At 34.5% G+C, this 16,022-nt stretch overlaps 2 protein-coding genes across 2 annotated transcripts; one reads left to right on the forward strand and one right to left on the reverse strand.

Moving 5' to 3' along the window:
- Positions 1 to 9,857: 9,857 nt before the first annotated feature.
- LOC106377121 (serine/threonine protein phosphatase 2A 59 kDa regulatory subunit B' gamma isoform) lies at positions 9,858 to 12,298 on the reverse strand. Its single transcript, XM_048744967.1, has 3 exons — positions 11,934 to 12,298; positions 10,584 to 11,784; positions 9,858 to 10,509 (listed from the first exon to the last, which is right to left on the reverse strand). Exons 2-3 carry the CDS (start codon positions 11,697 to 11,699, stop codon positions 10,132 to 10,134), a joined length of 1,494 nt encoding a protein of 497 aa, XP_048600924.1. The 5' UTR covers positions 11,700 to 11,784; positions 11,934 to 12,298; the 3' UTR covers positions 9,858 to 10,131.
- Positions 12,299 to 12,460: 162 nt separating this feature from the next.
- On the forward strand, positions 12,461 to 15,303 carry LOC125580490 (OVARIAN TUMOR DOMAIN-containing deubiquitinating enzyme 1-like). Its single transcript, XM_048744968.1, has 5 exons — positions 12,461 to 12,800; positions 12,881 to 12,975; positions 13,122 to 13,173; positions 13,347 to 13,396; positions 13,486 to 15,303. The coding sequence occupies exons 2-5, from the start codon at positions 12,906 to 12,908 to the stop codon at positions 13,653 to 13,655; spliced, it is 342 nt and encodes a 113-aa protein (XP_048600925.1). The 5' UTR covers positions 12,461 to 12,800; positions 12,881 to 12,905; the 3' UTR covers positions 13,656 to 15,303.
- Positions 15,304 to 16,022: the final 719 nt, after the last annotated feature.

Raw genomic sequence — 16,022 nt, forward strand, 5'->3', positions numbered from 1 at the left:
GTTATGAAAATAAGGAGAAAGTCTATATCTTTATTAGACAATAAAGAACCTTTATATAATGAATTACATAAGTATGAAACTCTAATACAATCTGGGCTAGGAAATACAAAGACATAAGAATATGGACTTTTGAATATGGGCTTTCACCAGACTTTGGTTTATAACAAATCTTTAAATTATTCTTTTATTTGCAACAAATTTTTTGTAAAGATATATAACATTCAAAATATAATGTACACTCACTCACACGAGTTTATGTAATATCTCCAATGGTACTCTAAGGCTATATTATTCTGTCAAATTTAAAATTGTAAATAGTATTGAACGACATCTGGTGTTGTAAATAATATGACACCAAATTTAATGTAATACTATTAATCAGAGGAAGATCCACCTTAAAGTAAAACGGTCCTCTGAGCAACCTGAAATCTATAAAAATAATAATGTGTAGGCTTATTAGCTCACTTATTGTTGTGATGAAATGGTAAGAATATTCGTTATGACCTCCCCCCCCCCCCCATGTATTGAGTTCAAATCCCTACATTTTTCTTTTTAGCTATATTAAATAAATAAATGAATCATGTAGAACTATAATATCTTGCTCAGCCATTATTATTCATCACACCAAATATAAAAATATATATTTATTATTTCATTTAAAAATATAGTTAAATTACTATTTTAATTAGTTCAAATCTTCAACTAAAATATATTTATGATTTTTATATTCTTCATTTTCAAATTTAACAATAATATAATATTTTTTATTTTACATTTAAGAATAAAGCTAAATTAGTATTACTAATAAATTCAAAATGTTATTAATTTATTTTGCATTTTTCATATTAATAGTATACAGTTTTAATTGTAAAGGATATTTTCATTAAATAAATCAATATATAAATTGATTATAACATAAGCATAAAATTTAAATAAATTATTACAAACATAAAATTTTAGCAAATAAACATAAAATCTAAATGTCACAAAATAATAGTAATTCAATTACAAATAAATACAAATAAAATTTTAAAATAATAGAAATATTATTTTAGGATGAAATTTTGGTGTTGTGTATAAAGATGATATTAAAGTTTGATACAAAACACTAAATTTGATATTATTTTAAATATCAAATTTAATGTTATGGTTGGAGTTGATCTTAGAATAACAAATTCTCCACCAGTCGAACGGGTCTTCAAAGTAGATTTCAAGTTTTACTATTGTTCCCGTGTGAATATGATCTGTTCCTAATAGATTGACTTTCATGTTGAAGCAAGAAAATTTGGATATTTTCAATATGTATAGGAATCTTTAAATAAACGCCATACTTAGAAGTTGACCTTGACTTAGTAATTGTGTTCAGTTGTCCTTTGGATTTTTGTTATTATACTCGAAGTTTCAATCGAATTTTACTAATTATCGGGTCAGGTTTGGTTCCTTGCAGATTTGGTTTAAATCGGATTATAACCAATATCTGAAATCGTCCAAAAAATATTTTTCAAAAAACTAAAAACATTGACAAAAAATACTCAAAATATATATATCATTTACTGTTATGAACTATTTTATGGATGTCCATATAGGCCAATAAACCCATGTTCTAGAGGTTCTAAACCCTAGTATTGTATTCCTATATATATGTATTGTTGTCTATGGAATAAGAAGTAGAACAACCGTTTCTCTCTTTTTCTTGATTCACAACACATTATCAGTACTAAACCCTAGCCGTCCGAGCAAAACCCTTGGTGGGGCACGTTTATTTTTTTTTATCCAATCCGTTACCAAGTCAGTCGTTGAGCTAAGTATCTCTTTGTCGTATTATTTAATCGAACCATGTATATGAAATTCTATTCCACTAGTTTATGACTCTTAACTTATTGCTTATGATTTCATCAGTTACAACTGGCTAGACATGCAAGCATATAAATTTGTTCTTTATTATTTAATTTACTTGTTTAATATTCGTGTCATGTATTGCTTCGTTTGATGAACCATTAGTTTGAGTTAACATAATTAACGATGGGTGTGACATAATTATATATATTAATTGAATCACATGTTGAAAATATGACGAAGATTGTTTAGTCAAAACTATGTATACTTTTGTTTGTTCGTAATTATCATATGCTTGATAGTGAATCTTAAACTGTGGTGAAAGACGATTCATTTGTCTATACAAAGACGATAAGCCTCTGGTAGTATATATAACTCATCGTTTGATTGGTGCTTTGTTAATACTTGATTTATTGAAATTGAACTCATTTGATGTATAAGCATCAAAGTATTGTGACGTAAATCTAGAAAAAAAATATTTATAAGAGAAATTTGACTTGTTCGTTGATTATGGAATTGTGCCCCTATTACTTTATTGATGCTTTATACTAACGATATTTTTTGGAGGGGTTTATTATGCAGTTTTATTGGTTACAGTGATACTCTTTATATCAATCAAACTTTAGCCGAGACGATCTTAATATCACAACCCTAACCAACACTGTTTGTGCTAGTCAAAATCGTTTACGTTTACCAAACATGGCCTCCGTATCACCTCCGTATCCAAAGCAATCGCCATCCAGATAAGTACCAAGTATTAATATGCTGAGTAATTATATTTATGATGAAACAATAAGACATATATATAAAGATGTGACTGATAGTCCTCTTGCTTGATTGTGCTCATATGATAAAAGGGATTTATCTGTCATGCCAAACTATTATTATTGCATGTCTGTTTAGTTTTATTATGATTGACATATGAAAGTATGATTCCATGAACAATGATTTTATATTCGTTTCCTTTAGCAAACAGAGATGCAGAAAAGGAGAAGACTAGAGAGATCACCTGCTAGGTCACGTAGCAACGAGATTCGAGATTCGAGAGAGAGAGAGAGAGAGGTTGCTTCGTGCAATTGATTGAGAAAGCAGCGGGTTTTATCGGAGTCTGGTTTATGATTTCAAGCTCCATAAACCGGGTTTAATTGAAAAAATACAGTCGAATTTGACTTGTTCGTTGATTATGGAATTGTGCCCCTATTACTTTATTGATGCTTTATACTAACGATATTTTTTGGAGGGGTTTATTATGCAGTTTTATTGGTTACAGTGATACTCTTTATATCAATCAAACTTTAGCCGAGACGATCTTAATATCACAACCCTAACCAACACTGTTTGTGCTAGTCAAAATCGTTTACGTTTACCAAACATGGCCTCCGTATCACCTCCGTATCCAAAGCAATCGCCATCCAGATAAGTACCAAGTATTAATATGCTGAGTAATTATATTTATGATGAAACAATAAGACATATATATAAAGATGTGACTGATAGTCCTCTTGCTTGATTGTGCTCATATGATAAAAGGGATTTATCTGTCATGCCAAACTATTATTATTGCATGTCTGTTTAGTTTTATTATGATTGACATATGAAAGTATGATTCCATGAACAATGATTTTATATTCGTTTCCTTTAGCATAATTAGCATGTGCTTTTTACCCTTTAACATTATATTGACCTGCATGCACACACGTTTGAAATATACAACTCAATCTGATTTGGTTTAATATGTTTCTTCGTTTATAGTATCCATAGCAGTCAATTATAATATACACGGTGATTGATTCATGTTTTATTTTATCAACTAAAATAAAAATTTTGTTAAACTATATGATCTATTATCATAGATTTAATTTTGATATTAAATATTGATGTGCTCTAACATTTTAGTAGCCATGTTTATGAGCAAGCAAATTTTAAGTATTGCAGGGTTATATATATATATATTAGATGCTACTAGCCGATGCACATAAAAGGTTTTCAAGATCATCTTTATGTCAGATCTCCAATTGCCATTTTACTTCTACCATCGAGATAAGTCTTAGTTACCTATCATGATTAATATTTGATTTATAGTCAAATAATGTTTGATTAGATAAAATAATTTATACATGTAATATGTTTTTGTTTGAATAATAATTGAAAAATTAGTCAATATTAAGATGGTTAATGGCATGATGATGATAGTAAAAAGCTAGTGAGTAAAATAATTCCTATAAAAATATTTTTATTAAGTATAATAAAATATTTATGATAATACATATCTCTATATAATTTGACATATATGCTTTATTATTATAGTTTATCATCCAATGTATATAAGAATTTTAAGTTTAAAGTTTGATCTTAAAAGATCCATAAGGTTTGAAAAAAAAATCCAAAGAAATATATAATTACCTGAGTATGGTTATTTAAAGCTCATTATGTATTTGTATCTAAAGATTACAAGACTTGAAGTCTGTAACTATATCTTGTCTATTTGAGACTGAGAAAACAGTGAGCTATCGATGTGGATATGAAAAGGTCAAAGTCAAGACCAAAGAGTTTCATTTTAGAACTCATACTCTCACTTGAAGTTGAGAAAATAAAGATGGTAACAAATACAAGATATTTCTCTTATCTTATAAGGAAAGAAACCAGTGTGAGTACAATGTCTTGTATTATCAAGATTATTGTAAGCTATAAAGGAGCATATACATGTTTGTCTATGAGAACGCAACTTGCAACTTAAAATTATCAATGCGATATACTTTTCGCAGTCTCAAAGGTCAAAATGATATAAGATATAACACATGACCTTAAGATGAATATATTGTTGATTATAAAGTGGGATTCAATTCTAGATATATGAACTTTGAGTGTCATTATCTCGAGAGGGAGAATTAGAGAATCCTGCATCCCTAGTAAGTGGAACATCCAGAAGTATGTTCACACTAGAAATAAACTTGAGTAGTCATTTATAGAATAAAACCAAGGGATTTAGAATCTAATAATGCTGAAACAATAAATAAAAGGAACTGTTGAATACTTTCAATAAGAGTATTACCTAAGGCACTATTGTATTGTACTACACAATGATTAAAAAATGGAGATAAATGTAATAGTAAACCAGAAGTTTACCAAAAGTGTAATGTTTGGCAAACTGGTTATGCCATTTCGGATTAGTAATGATGCGGAAGATAATCATATGGACATTCGTTGAAGAACCAGAAGATTCTTACGAATGATCTGCTGTATGATGCTTCCTTATAAGGCAATATAAGAATACGATCTTCACCAATCAAATAGATTCGGAATATATTTATACAAGGAAATGTTTGTGGGCTTGATCACCCACTGGTGGCCTGATCATCCACCATATGTTTAATGCATCGACAAGAAAGTCGTATGTATCCTTGTCAAAGATCCGCAATTTGATTTTTGCGAGACTAATTGGTAATATTGGTGAATTCACAAGTCTTTGATGATTATTTTATGCATGTGGGGATACATGATGAACATCTTGTAGGTAATGTTCATACCTAAAATGCAGCAACATTGATTCGCAGAATGCCAAAGAGTAATTAAAAACTCTCTCCAATAAATTGGTTTTGGGTTAGAAACCAAAGATCCACATCTAGAAAATTTAGATAAGTTGTAGTTTCTCTACCACACTGATAAAAGATGGGACCTCAAATGAGGATATGAATATGTTGGATATGATCTCCATTGATGATAAAATCTAGAAGTTATAAAATTATTTAAAGACTCGAAAGTTAGTCTATCCAACATTAGGGGAAGAAAATAAACAGTTGGAGAATGAATGAGTTGAAATGAATTATCATTGATCCTCAGACAAAAGAGAGTGAATTAAAGTCCAAAATAAATATATAGAGATAATTCAATTACAAAGATTAGCATATGAGTTGCTAGACTCATTTAAGTGATTAATCACAAGTACCAGCTGTAAATGCTCCAATTAAAATGGATGTCCCAGAAGGACAATATCAAACTGCTAATGAGGCTAAAGAGCCCTTGAAGCGTGAAAGACCTATCGGTTCCAAATAAAATAATCCTCGGAAAAGAAAAATGAGCATGAATGAGAATGGCAGAATCGAGGAATGAAATATTAATGATCTCGAGAAGAGAAAAAAAAAACATGACAAGAAAGAAATTCAGGTACCTGAGAATAAAGAAATATCATAGCTATGTCATGTCTGGAACAATGTGGAATCAATATCAAATCGACGTCGTGAATACTTATGCATGCAATGTAGCAGTTGATGAAAATGAGGATCATGAACCATCTATTGAAAAGTGTACACAAAGGAAATGATAGGCTAAAAATGGAAATAAGAAATATATGAAGGATTAAATCTCTTTGAAAGAGAAGAGTATTCGGACCGGTATTCCGTACACCTAATGGTGTAAAACCAATGGCATAGAAACATGTCTTTATATTAAAAAAATAGATGTGCTAACAAAATCATGAGATGCGATGGAGTAATTGCACAAAAATTATCACAAAGAAACATATCATGTGGTGGAAGCATCAACTTTCAAGTTTTTTTAGTCTGGCAAGAATTGAAAGCCATTGAAAAAAAATGACATTTATGTGATACAAAAAGAATATAAACTGCAAGAAGCAGTAAAACCCATAAGGATTTGAACTGCTAAAAGCAACAAATGCTAGTTCTCGAGAACATTACCGTGCGAGTATATTGAGCATATAAAAGAAAGAAAAAGTATTGGTCATGAAGTACCATGATATTGGAAATTTACTGATCTCTTTCATGATTGAAAGATGTGATTTCGTATGACAAGAGGGATAGTCATATTTGTAACTTTCACAAGAAGCAAAATAATAACTCGTATGTATAAGTATGCATAGTGTGAAGGTTTATAAGATTGTCTATAAAAGGAAACTTGGACAAGGAGTCCAAATAGACCAAGATATGATCTTTTGTGTGAAAATAATGCTATGGATAAGAAGTCCAATGGTCTAAGAGATTATCTGACAATCAAACGAGTTTATTACTAAGGGTATGCTTATATCAATGCTTAAAAGGAAGATATATATGATGAGAAAACATCTCTCTAAGATGATGCTTCCAGAGGGAGAAATATGATGATGTTTGTAGTTATACTCTTTTTCCTTATCATGGTTTTTGTCCCATTGGGTTTTCCATGTCAAGGTTTTAACGAGGCAACAAAGAACACGCAAATGATAGATACGTAAAGAGAAATGTTAACACTTAAGTGATGAAGATCTATCAATCTGCCAAAGTATTTTTCGAGATTTAAGAAGCAGGAGAAAAGGAGATAGATCAATCAAACTTGAAGAAGAATCAATTTATGAACACATTCCATTCTTGAGACAGAATCGAAGGTCAAAAGTTTTCCAATCAAAGGAGACCTTCTAGACGGAATTAAAATATAAAATTGGTGTCCAGAGAAAGATATTTGAGTCTATTTTCATCTCCAATTTGAATCAAGTCATTCTCCATTATAGAACTCGAGATATGACTGTTTTCTTGGGACATGTACAAGCTGTCTCAGAATACCTAATATCGTATGATATTCAAAATACCACTCGATATTTTCATCTTACCAGAGCCATATCGGTACCTAAAGTTAGACATGGATGTTAGCTTCGATTTCCAAGTGTTTTGAAGTCATTTTGTTTTACGGTCACCAGGATATTCAAGTTTTAGTGAGGAGTGTCAAATCTGCCAAGAGAAGTGGACCGGTCCAACCCCAAGAAGAAGGAGTTAATTCATCATATTGGATTGTGTCCTATCAGATATCTCAAGTTATGTTCTTATCATGGGGAGTAGATGCTCGCTGCACTCTTTTTCCCTTCACCACGGTTTTTTCCACTGGGTTTTCCTGGTAAGGTTTTTAATGCGCTTTAGGATTTATTTTGTATAATGGGCATCCAAGAGGAAATGTTATGAACTATTTTATAGATGTCCATATAGGCCCATAAGCTCATGTTCTAGAGGTTCTAAACCCTAGTATTGTATTCTTATATATATGTATTGTTGTCTATGGAATAAGAAGTAGAACAACCGTTTCTCTCTTTATATTGATTCACAACATATACAAAGATAATTTAAAACTAGTTTTCAACTAGCTAAACTAACCAAAAAAAAAACCATTCAAAATAACAAATAAATCAAACTATAAAAATCTTTAAAAATACTCTAAAACATCTAAATTACTTTGACATATATTAAAAGGTTAACATATTTAAGTAATCTCGGATATTTTCGGATCCCTAATTCGGATTTCAGTTCGGTTTGAGTTATACCTAAATTTCAAATTACCAAGCTCTTAAGTAGGCCTGGGCGTTCGGGTCTTCGGGTCGGGTTCGGACCGGTTCCTTTCGGGTCCGGATCTTTTCGGATCTTAAATATTTAGACCCAATAGGTACTTAGAAATTTTTGGTTCGGGTTCGGGTCGGTTCTTCTCGGGTCCGGGTCGGTTCGGGTCTATAATTAAAATATCCATAAAATACACGTAATTTTTCGGGTCCATATCGGGTCCGGGTCGGGTTCGGGTATTTAGGATCTGAAAAGGACATGATATACCCAATTCCATCAACTTTAGTTGAATATTTGTCATATATATCTAAAATTTTACAAAACAACTTGAATGAAACAATTAATAATTAAAATAAAACATTTTAAAACACTAAATTTTACATTTTAAAGCTTTATATTAATTTAAAAATGTTAAAAAATAATAACAAATGTTGTTAACAAAAGATATTTCAACTAAATCATAAAATAATATATATAAAATAGACCACAAAAACATCATAGTCTTAGATATACATGTTTTTAAGTCGGGTACAAATCGGTTCTTATCGGGTCGGGTCTATTCGGGTCGGTTCTTTTCGGGTCCGGGTCTATTCGGGTCGGTTCCTTTTCGGTTCTGGTTCTTTCGGGTAAAAAAAATTTAGACCCAAAAGGTACTTGTAAATTTTCGGTCCGGTTCCGGGTCAGGTCTTTTTGGGTCGGTTCCGGTTCGGGTATTCGGGTCCAGGTTAAAATGCCCAGGCCTACTCTTAAGTTTTGTTTGGATATTTTTGTATAATGGTTTGAAATAAATTTCATCTTTTTTCAATTCATAATAAGGTAGAAACTAGGCCTGGGCGTTCGGATCTTCGGGTCGGGTTCGGGCCGGTTCCTTTCGGGTCCGGGTCTTTTCGGGTCCTAAATATTTAGACCCAATAAGTACTTAAAAATTTTCGGTTCGGGTTCGGGTCGGTTCTTATCGGATCCGGGTCGGTTCAGGTCTATAATTAAAATACCCATAAAATACCCGTAATTTTTTGGGTCCATATCGGGTTCGGATATTTAGGATCTGAAAAGGACATGATATACCCAATTCCATCAACTTTAGTTGAATATTTGTCATATATATCTAAAATTTTACAAAACAACTTAAATGAAACTCTTAATAATTAAAATAAAACATTTTAAAACTCTAAATTTTACATTTTAAAACTGTATATTACTTAAAAAATGTAAAAAAAAATTAATAACAAATGTTGTTAACAAAAGATATTTCAACTAAATCATAAAATAATATATATATAATAGAACACAAAAACGTCATAGTTTTAGATATACATGTTTTTAAGTCAGATACAAATCGGTTATTATCGGGTCGGGTCTATTCGGATCGGTTCTTTTCAGGTCCGGATCTATTCGGATCGGTTCCTTTTCGGTTCCGGTTCTTTCGGATAAAAAAAATTTAGATCCAAAAGATACTTGTAAATTTTCGGTCTGGTTCCGGGTCGGGTATTTTTGGGTCGGTTCCGGTTCGGATCTTCGGGTCCAGGTTAAAATGCCCACACCTAGTAGAAACTTCCGTTTGGAGTAAAATCGCCACCTTTGAACATCGACTAAAGAACAAAGAAATAATTATTTCACTATATTGCGTCTGTAGCTGTTATATGATTGCATCTGCATATTTTTGAAACATATAAATCACAGTATAATACGATAAATTATTTAGCCATCCTATGAAGAACTATATCTATAGAACCAATTTATTACACAACATATTGTTTTTTGCAACTCCTTTTAAGAGCTGACAATAAAAAAGAGATCAGAAACAACTAATAAGTGAGCAACCCTTGATTCCAGAAACCTGAAAAAAATAAATGTTAAAAGTATTCACTGATGACACTGCTCCTCTTCGATGATCATCTCATTCCGCTTCGGTTTCTCCATTTTAAGTACTGATCCTGATGTTTCTAATGGTTTCATAAAACTCTGCTGGATCTTTTGAAAGTGTTCAACTAGCAGAAGTTTTCCCAGTGGCAAGTGTAACCGAAGATGAAAACCTTGAGAGCAGCACTGCCTCGTTGCTCACGGTTTTGGAAGCCGCCAAGTCTTCCAAAAGCTTCCATGTTGCTTCTCGTTTAACTACAACCTCGGTTGTATTCACCTCGTCTTCTTGGAACTTGGCTAAGCATTCATCAAACAGAGCCTGGTCTGTCTCTGCCAGTACCTTTCTGACATTCAAAGTCAGACTCTGAACCGCTTGGTGCCAATGGCCCCGCGTGTTCCTCTCCATAGCCGGGAACACAATCGGCATTATCACTTTATAGTTTTGAGTAATCAGGTTTCTTATGTGGTCGTTGTTCCACAGAAACAGAGCTCTTTCAGCCACCTGAGGAAACAAAAAAAAAAGACGCAACTCAGAATCTAACAAACTCTTAGCAAAGTTTTTACACAGACTCGAACCTGAAAATGCGAACTGTTGATGCATCTTGCGATTCGACGGAACAAAGGAACCATACACCGCTGAAACTCAGCGGCTTGCGTTGCTTCCAAGACTTCTTCCAACTCACCAAGGAACATAACTTCCTTTGAACTGTTAGTCACAGGCCAATACTTCAGAAGCCCTCTAATGACCGTGTCAGCAAGCTTGAAGTCTTTCTCTACAAACTGAACAATGCAGTAACAAAGCTGCTGGTGATAAGCCGCAGCGCATTTAGGTCTGTGAAGCGGTATCAAAGCCCGGACAAGGAAGAGCTTGTGCTCTTCTTTCAACGGCAAAGCGAAACCGTTGATTATACTTCCAAGAATCTCAAGCAACTCCGCAATACCGTTATGCTTCTCGGTCTCAAACATGAACCTGTAGAAGATATTGTTGATAGCTTTTCTTATAAAAGGTCGATGCACCATGAACTTCCCGTAGATTCGATGGAGAATGGTCTTCAGATACTCCCTCTCTCTCTGGTCTTCAGAGTCAAACAAATCCAAGAGCTTCAAGACGAAAGAGTGGTCGATATATCTCTTTGCAAGCTTGGCATCAGTCATGGACGAGGCCACGAATCTAAGGAGAAGCTCGTAGACAACTTGAAGGTGAGGCCAAGCGGGCTCTAAAGCAGGCTCCTCATCATCACCATCGAGCGTTTCCAGGATCTTGCTTTCTTGATTCGCGGAAGGGAACTCCCTGAAGAGATTAACCACAGCCAGTTTGGCAATCTCTTGCATCGCAGCGTCGGTGAACTTAGTGGAGACGGTGGAGATGTAGTCAACGAGCTCGAGCAAAGTCTGCCTCTTTATCTCTTTCTCTCTGAGATTCTTGGAAGGGTCGGTGAAGTCGAACACGACGCAGCATAGAGTCAGTTTCTTGATGAAGAGGTTTGGTTTCTCTGAGGTGGGAACGTCTCTGAAGCTAGGCAGGGCTTCAAAAACCCCATTGGTGGCTCTGTTTGAGGAAGGAGCAATGGTCCCATTGGGTGCATTTGAGTTTGAAGGTTTTGAGCTGGGAGGGACGTGATGCCCTTCTACGTTTGGATTGGATGATTTGGAAGTTTTTTTGGGTAATTTCCCAAATATCTGCTTCATCATATCTATCGATAACCCTTAGCCACAAGGAATTAAAAGCCCTAAATTATCTTGCTTCTAACTGGAAACCCCTTATCATTGAACGGCCCTGCATGGATATGAATCAAGAATTCAAGAATTGGAAGCAGAAACTCGCAGATTCAATTGAGGATTAAGTTAGGAAAGATATAGAGAAAGAAATTAAATAAAAGAGAGGTTAAGTTGGGAGAGATATGAGGAGGATGAAGAAGAGCTTACAATTGAGATCTGGGCACTCAAACCCTAAGAAATGCGAGCTTCAAGTGATCTTGTGATAAACCCTTTTCTCTCTCTCCTTAGAAACTGAATCGAGAAAAAGAGACAAGGCAGGAGAGAAAGAAGACAAGGCAACGAAGCACAGCAGCAGCTAATTAGAGAAAATAATCTGAGAAGATACAGGACAGAGTATGACTATTTAAGGTTGTAATGAAACAAATTAAAAATAATTGTCTCTCGACTCTCACTATTTCTCTCCCTTCTCTAGTTTTTTTTCTCAACAGTAAATCTCTGGCTTCCTTCGGATTCGAATTACAGAATATCAATTTTCTTTTTTTTTTAGGAGAACAAGAAAAATGAAAAACAGGGAATCGACAGATTGGCCGGTATGTCAATTTACCTTTATGTCCTTGATTTAAGGGAGCTTAGACCACCTCCATCGGGAGGTTCCTAAGAGAAGTTTTAAAGAAAAGCAAAAAAAAAAAAAAAAAAAATGGACAAAATTCAAAGGACCGATGCTTAATATGGAGGTTTTGGAGTTGGTAAGGAACCTTACGTGTCAGCGGGTGAATGGACTTCCCATTTATTTCTCTCTCTCTCTCTTTCGTCACATCTTCTCTTTTCCTCCTCCAATATCGAGAGCACGACATCTTCTCTGGCGATTTTGATCTCCATTTTCATCATCCAATCTCGATCACTCCACTTCTCTGGCGATTTCGATCTTCATCTTCCTCATCCAATCTCGATCACTCCATCTTCTCTGTCCGGATTGAAAGACGAATCTGTTTTGTCTGGAGGAGATCGATGACTCAAGACCAATCGTTTTGGTCAGGAACGGAGATGGGATTGATTCGACTGTGCTCCTCAAACGTGAGGAAGATTTGGTTATGATTTGTTCATTTTTCTTGTTAAAGTTTCCAACTTTTGGTGACCCAATTGGAATGTGGCAGGGATAAATCGGTTTTTTCTCACTCTATGACTCCTGGAGAAACCATTTCTGTGAGTTCCGCCAGTATCAAAGGTGCCATGGCCTTTGAAGTTTCAGGTATGCTGATTTTGAGTGAATGATAGTTTCACAACATCTCTAAGATAGAAAAGTTAATGTTTCTATCCGGAGCCCTTCTCGCTTGGTCTAAGATAGAAAAGTTCCTTTTTTGTTTGCTTTAAAATGATCATATGTTTGTTTTGTAGAACTAGAGGCGATGGAAATTGCTTCTTCCGAAGCCTCATGTTCTCTTACCTTGTATGTTCTCACAATGTCTTTACTTATCCCTAACTGTTTCTTCTATCTCTATCTAAAGTTGTTGTTGTTCTTCTTCTTTTTGTTTATTAGAAGCATATTTTTGAATCACAAGATCGTGGTGAAGTTGATCGTTAGATGTCTCTTCTCATATTATATCATTTTTTTTCTTGCAGCTACGAAGAGCTGGTTAACAGAAATAGAGATCAGTCTATCTCTGACTACAGTAAGCCACTCTAAAATATCTTTGATAATGTATATATGACCAAGTATCCAACCGAACGTAATTTTGACAGATTCTGGTTTGTGTCTCAGTTGTAATGTTCTTCTGGTTTGTTACTGCTGGTGAAGTACGAACTCGTGCAGAGTTCTTCAAACCTTTTATAACAGGATTATCAAACTCAACGGTTGATCAGGTTTGTGCACACTTTATAAAATATTCTATAGAAAGCTTTGAATCCCCCATGATAGTTTTTTTATCGTAGTTCTGCAAGACATCGATTAGGTTTGGAATTAAATGGAATTTAGTGTTATGGTTTGTGTTAGTTGCGGTGAAGTGATTGACATTAGTTTGAGTTGCGGTGAAGTGATTGCATTAGTTTAAACTTGCCTTTAACGTTGTGTCTGCTTGTGTTCCACCATTCATGAATCAGTCTGATAGTGTAGTTTTGATTTGGCACCAATGCAGACAAACCTGAGATCACTGTCTTGTTAGAGTTGTGTCTGCTTGTGTTCCACCATTCATGATCGATATAAAGTAGAAGAGTTGTGTCTGCTTGCCATTATAATATGGTTTTTTGTTCCACCATTCATTTTGTTTCAAAAAAATTTAAGAACCTCAATGAAGTTCTTCCATTGGAGGATGAAAAAATTAATTAGACTAACAAGGGTTCTTAGCTTTTCAAATCACCAAATTGAATACTAATTTATTCATTAGAACCCATTAGGGTCTCTAACCAATGGACTTGCTCTTATATGTGTGTGGAGTCAAAGCAGCAACTGGTCAATTCGTAAATTCACGAGTAGGAAATTATATAATTGGACAATTTTTTGAATAAAATATTTCTAAAACGATTATTCTGTACAAAAGATACGGTAGTTGAGTTGTTAGAGCATCATTTGGGGTTTCTTAATTTTTTTTTTTTTTACTTTTTTGAATTTAGAGAAAAAAAAATTATAAACGAACCAATCACGGGCCGCTACATGTCAGTGGGGCCCGTGAACAGTGTAAGAAACCCTTAAGTACCGACTACTATTTGGTAGTTTTGGTAACCGGTTTCTTAAAAAAAAATGGGTCCTACGCGGGATCCACACGCTAAGAACCCCTCTGGTATCCTTGGATAAAGATGCTCTTAGGAACCTAGTCAAATTTGATTTTTGCATAGGAGACGGATACGAAGATGAATCTACAAGTAAACAGATTTGTTGATTATCTCAAATTATCCCAAGTCCTAGCGTTGACCTTATAGTTGGGTCTTTTATAAGGTTCTCAACGCTGGCAACAAAAACGCAACTAGAGAAGACATATATCGAATGGTCTCGAATAAAGCTAGAATTTCTGGTACTCTCTGGAGCCACCTGGTCTTGAAGCGACCGTGCAAGTGTCTCATGGTGTGGTGGTTGTTGAACCTGGATACAAGGTGTGTCCCGTCTGCTAATCTGAGCTGGAACGAGGTAGTTAGTGCTGCTGTGTCTACAAAAGCCCTTTTGGTGGTCTTGGTGCTGCGTTCGTTTGTGTGGGTGAAGCTTGTGGTTCTGCAGCTTATCGTCTCCTAGGGTTCTTTCCTACACATTGGAATGAATTTTTGGGCTTTGTGGTTCCAGTGTGTAAGAGATGCTAAGAATCCTTTACAGGTTAAGGGAATGAGACGTACTGTATAATTGTCTTCTGACGAGATCGATATGAAGACGTACGGATCTTCCTATCTTTTGATTCAAGTTCACGGTGGCACTCTGATCTCGCAATGCTCTACAAAAGACAACATATATAATCAGGATTCCTAGAGTATCCAATAAAATTGAAAGACAAGCAACCTATTTCATAACTAGGCTTTAGAGGCATATACATCAGCGAAACAATAATGTTTTGCATTAAACCTTGAATGGGAAAAGATTTGAATTGTTGTGTTTTCAGGGTCATTAAACTTCTCGAGGGACCATCATTAACAATGAAACCGTTCCTCCAGAAAGTGATGGTGTGCATAACCACTTGAAGCTGGTCTAGCTGTTGCTGCTGAGGACAGAGGGAACAGGTTCACCAGACAACATTCGAGAAGCTTCAGTGAAGCTGTCTACAGGTCTGTCTACAGCTGACAGCCTAGCTTGCTCGAAGAGTGCATCAACGCCTAGCTGATTTTGAAACATCATGCCACTATACACATGGCATAATCCAAAAAATCTGTTTGCTCAACAGAAAGAATATTAAGAAAGACAGCAAAAAAGCTAATACAAACAATGAACTGATGAAAAATTCATGAACTGAACGAAACCAGAATGAAAAATTCATGAACTGAACAAAACCAGAATTTATAAATGATCATTAATTCAATTTGTATAATTGTAACCGGAATGACATAAACGATAAAATAAAAACGATGTTAAGGAAAATAGACGAATGTAAGAACGAATACAAAAACGATAAGAAATCGTATTCGCAAACAGACATGGAGTCGAGATTTGATCTCTTTCCTTAACTCAAAATATTCGCTCCGTTAATGAGACGGGACTGTACGAATATAGAATCCCAGGATACAACCATGGCAGACGAATCACGCCTCACTCGTGATCGCCCTATCGAACTTTAAACTCTAAGTAACACTCTCGAGACTTATGCTGAGGGATTTTGTGATTTT

The sequence above is a fragment of the Brassica napus genome, chromosome C1, assembly GCF_020379485.1.
Source record: "Brassica napus cultivar Da-Ae chromosome C1, Da-Ae, whole genome shotgun sequence".
Taxonomy (NCBI): domain Eukaryota; kingdom Viridiplantae; phylum Streptophyta; class Magnoliopsida; order Brassicales; family Brassicaceae; genus Brassica; species Brassica napus.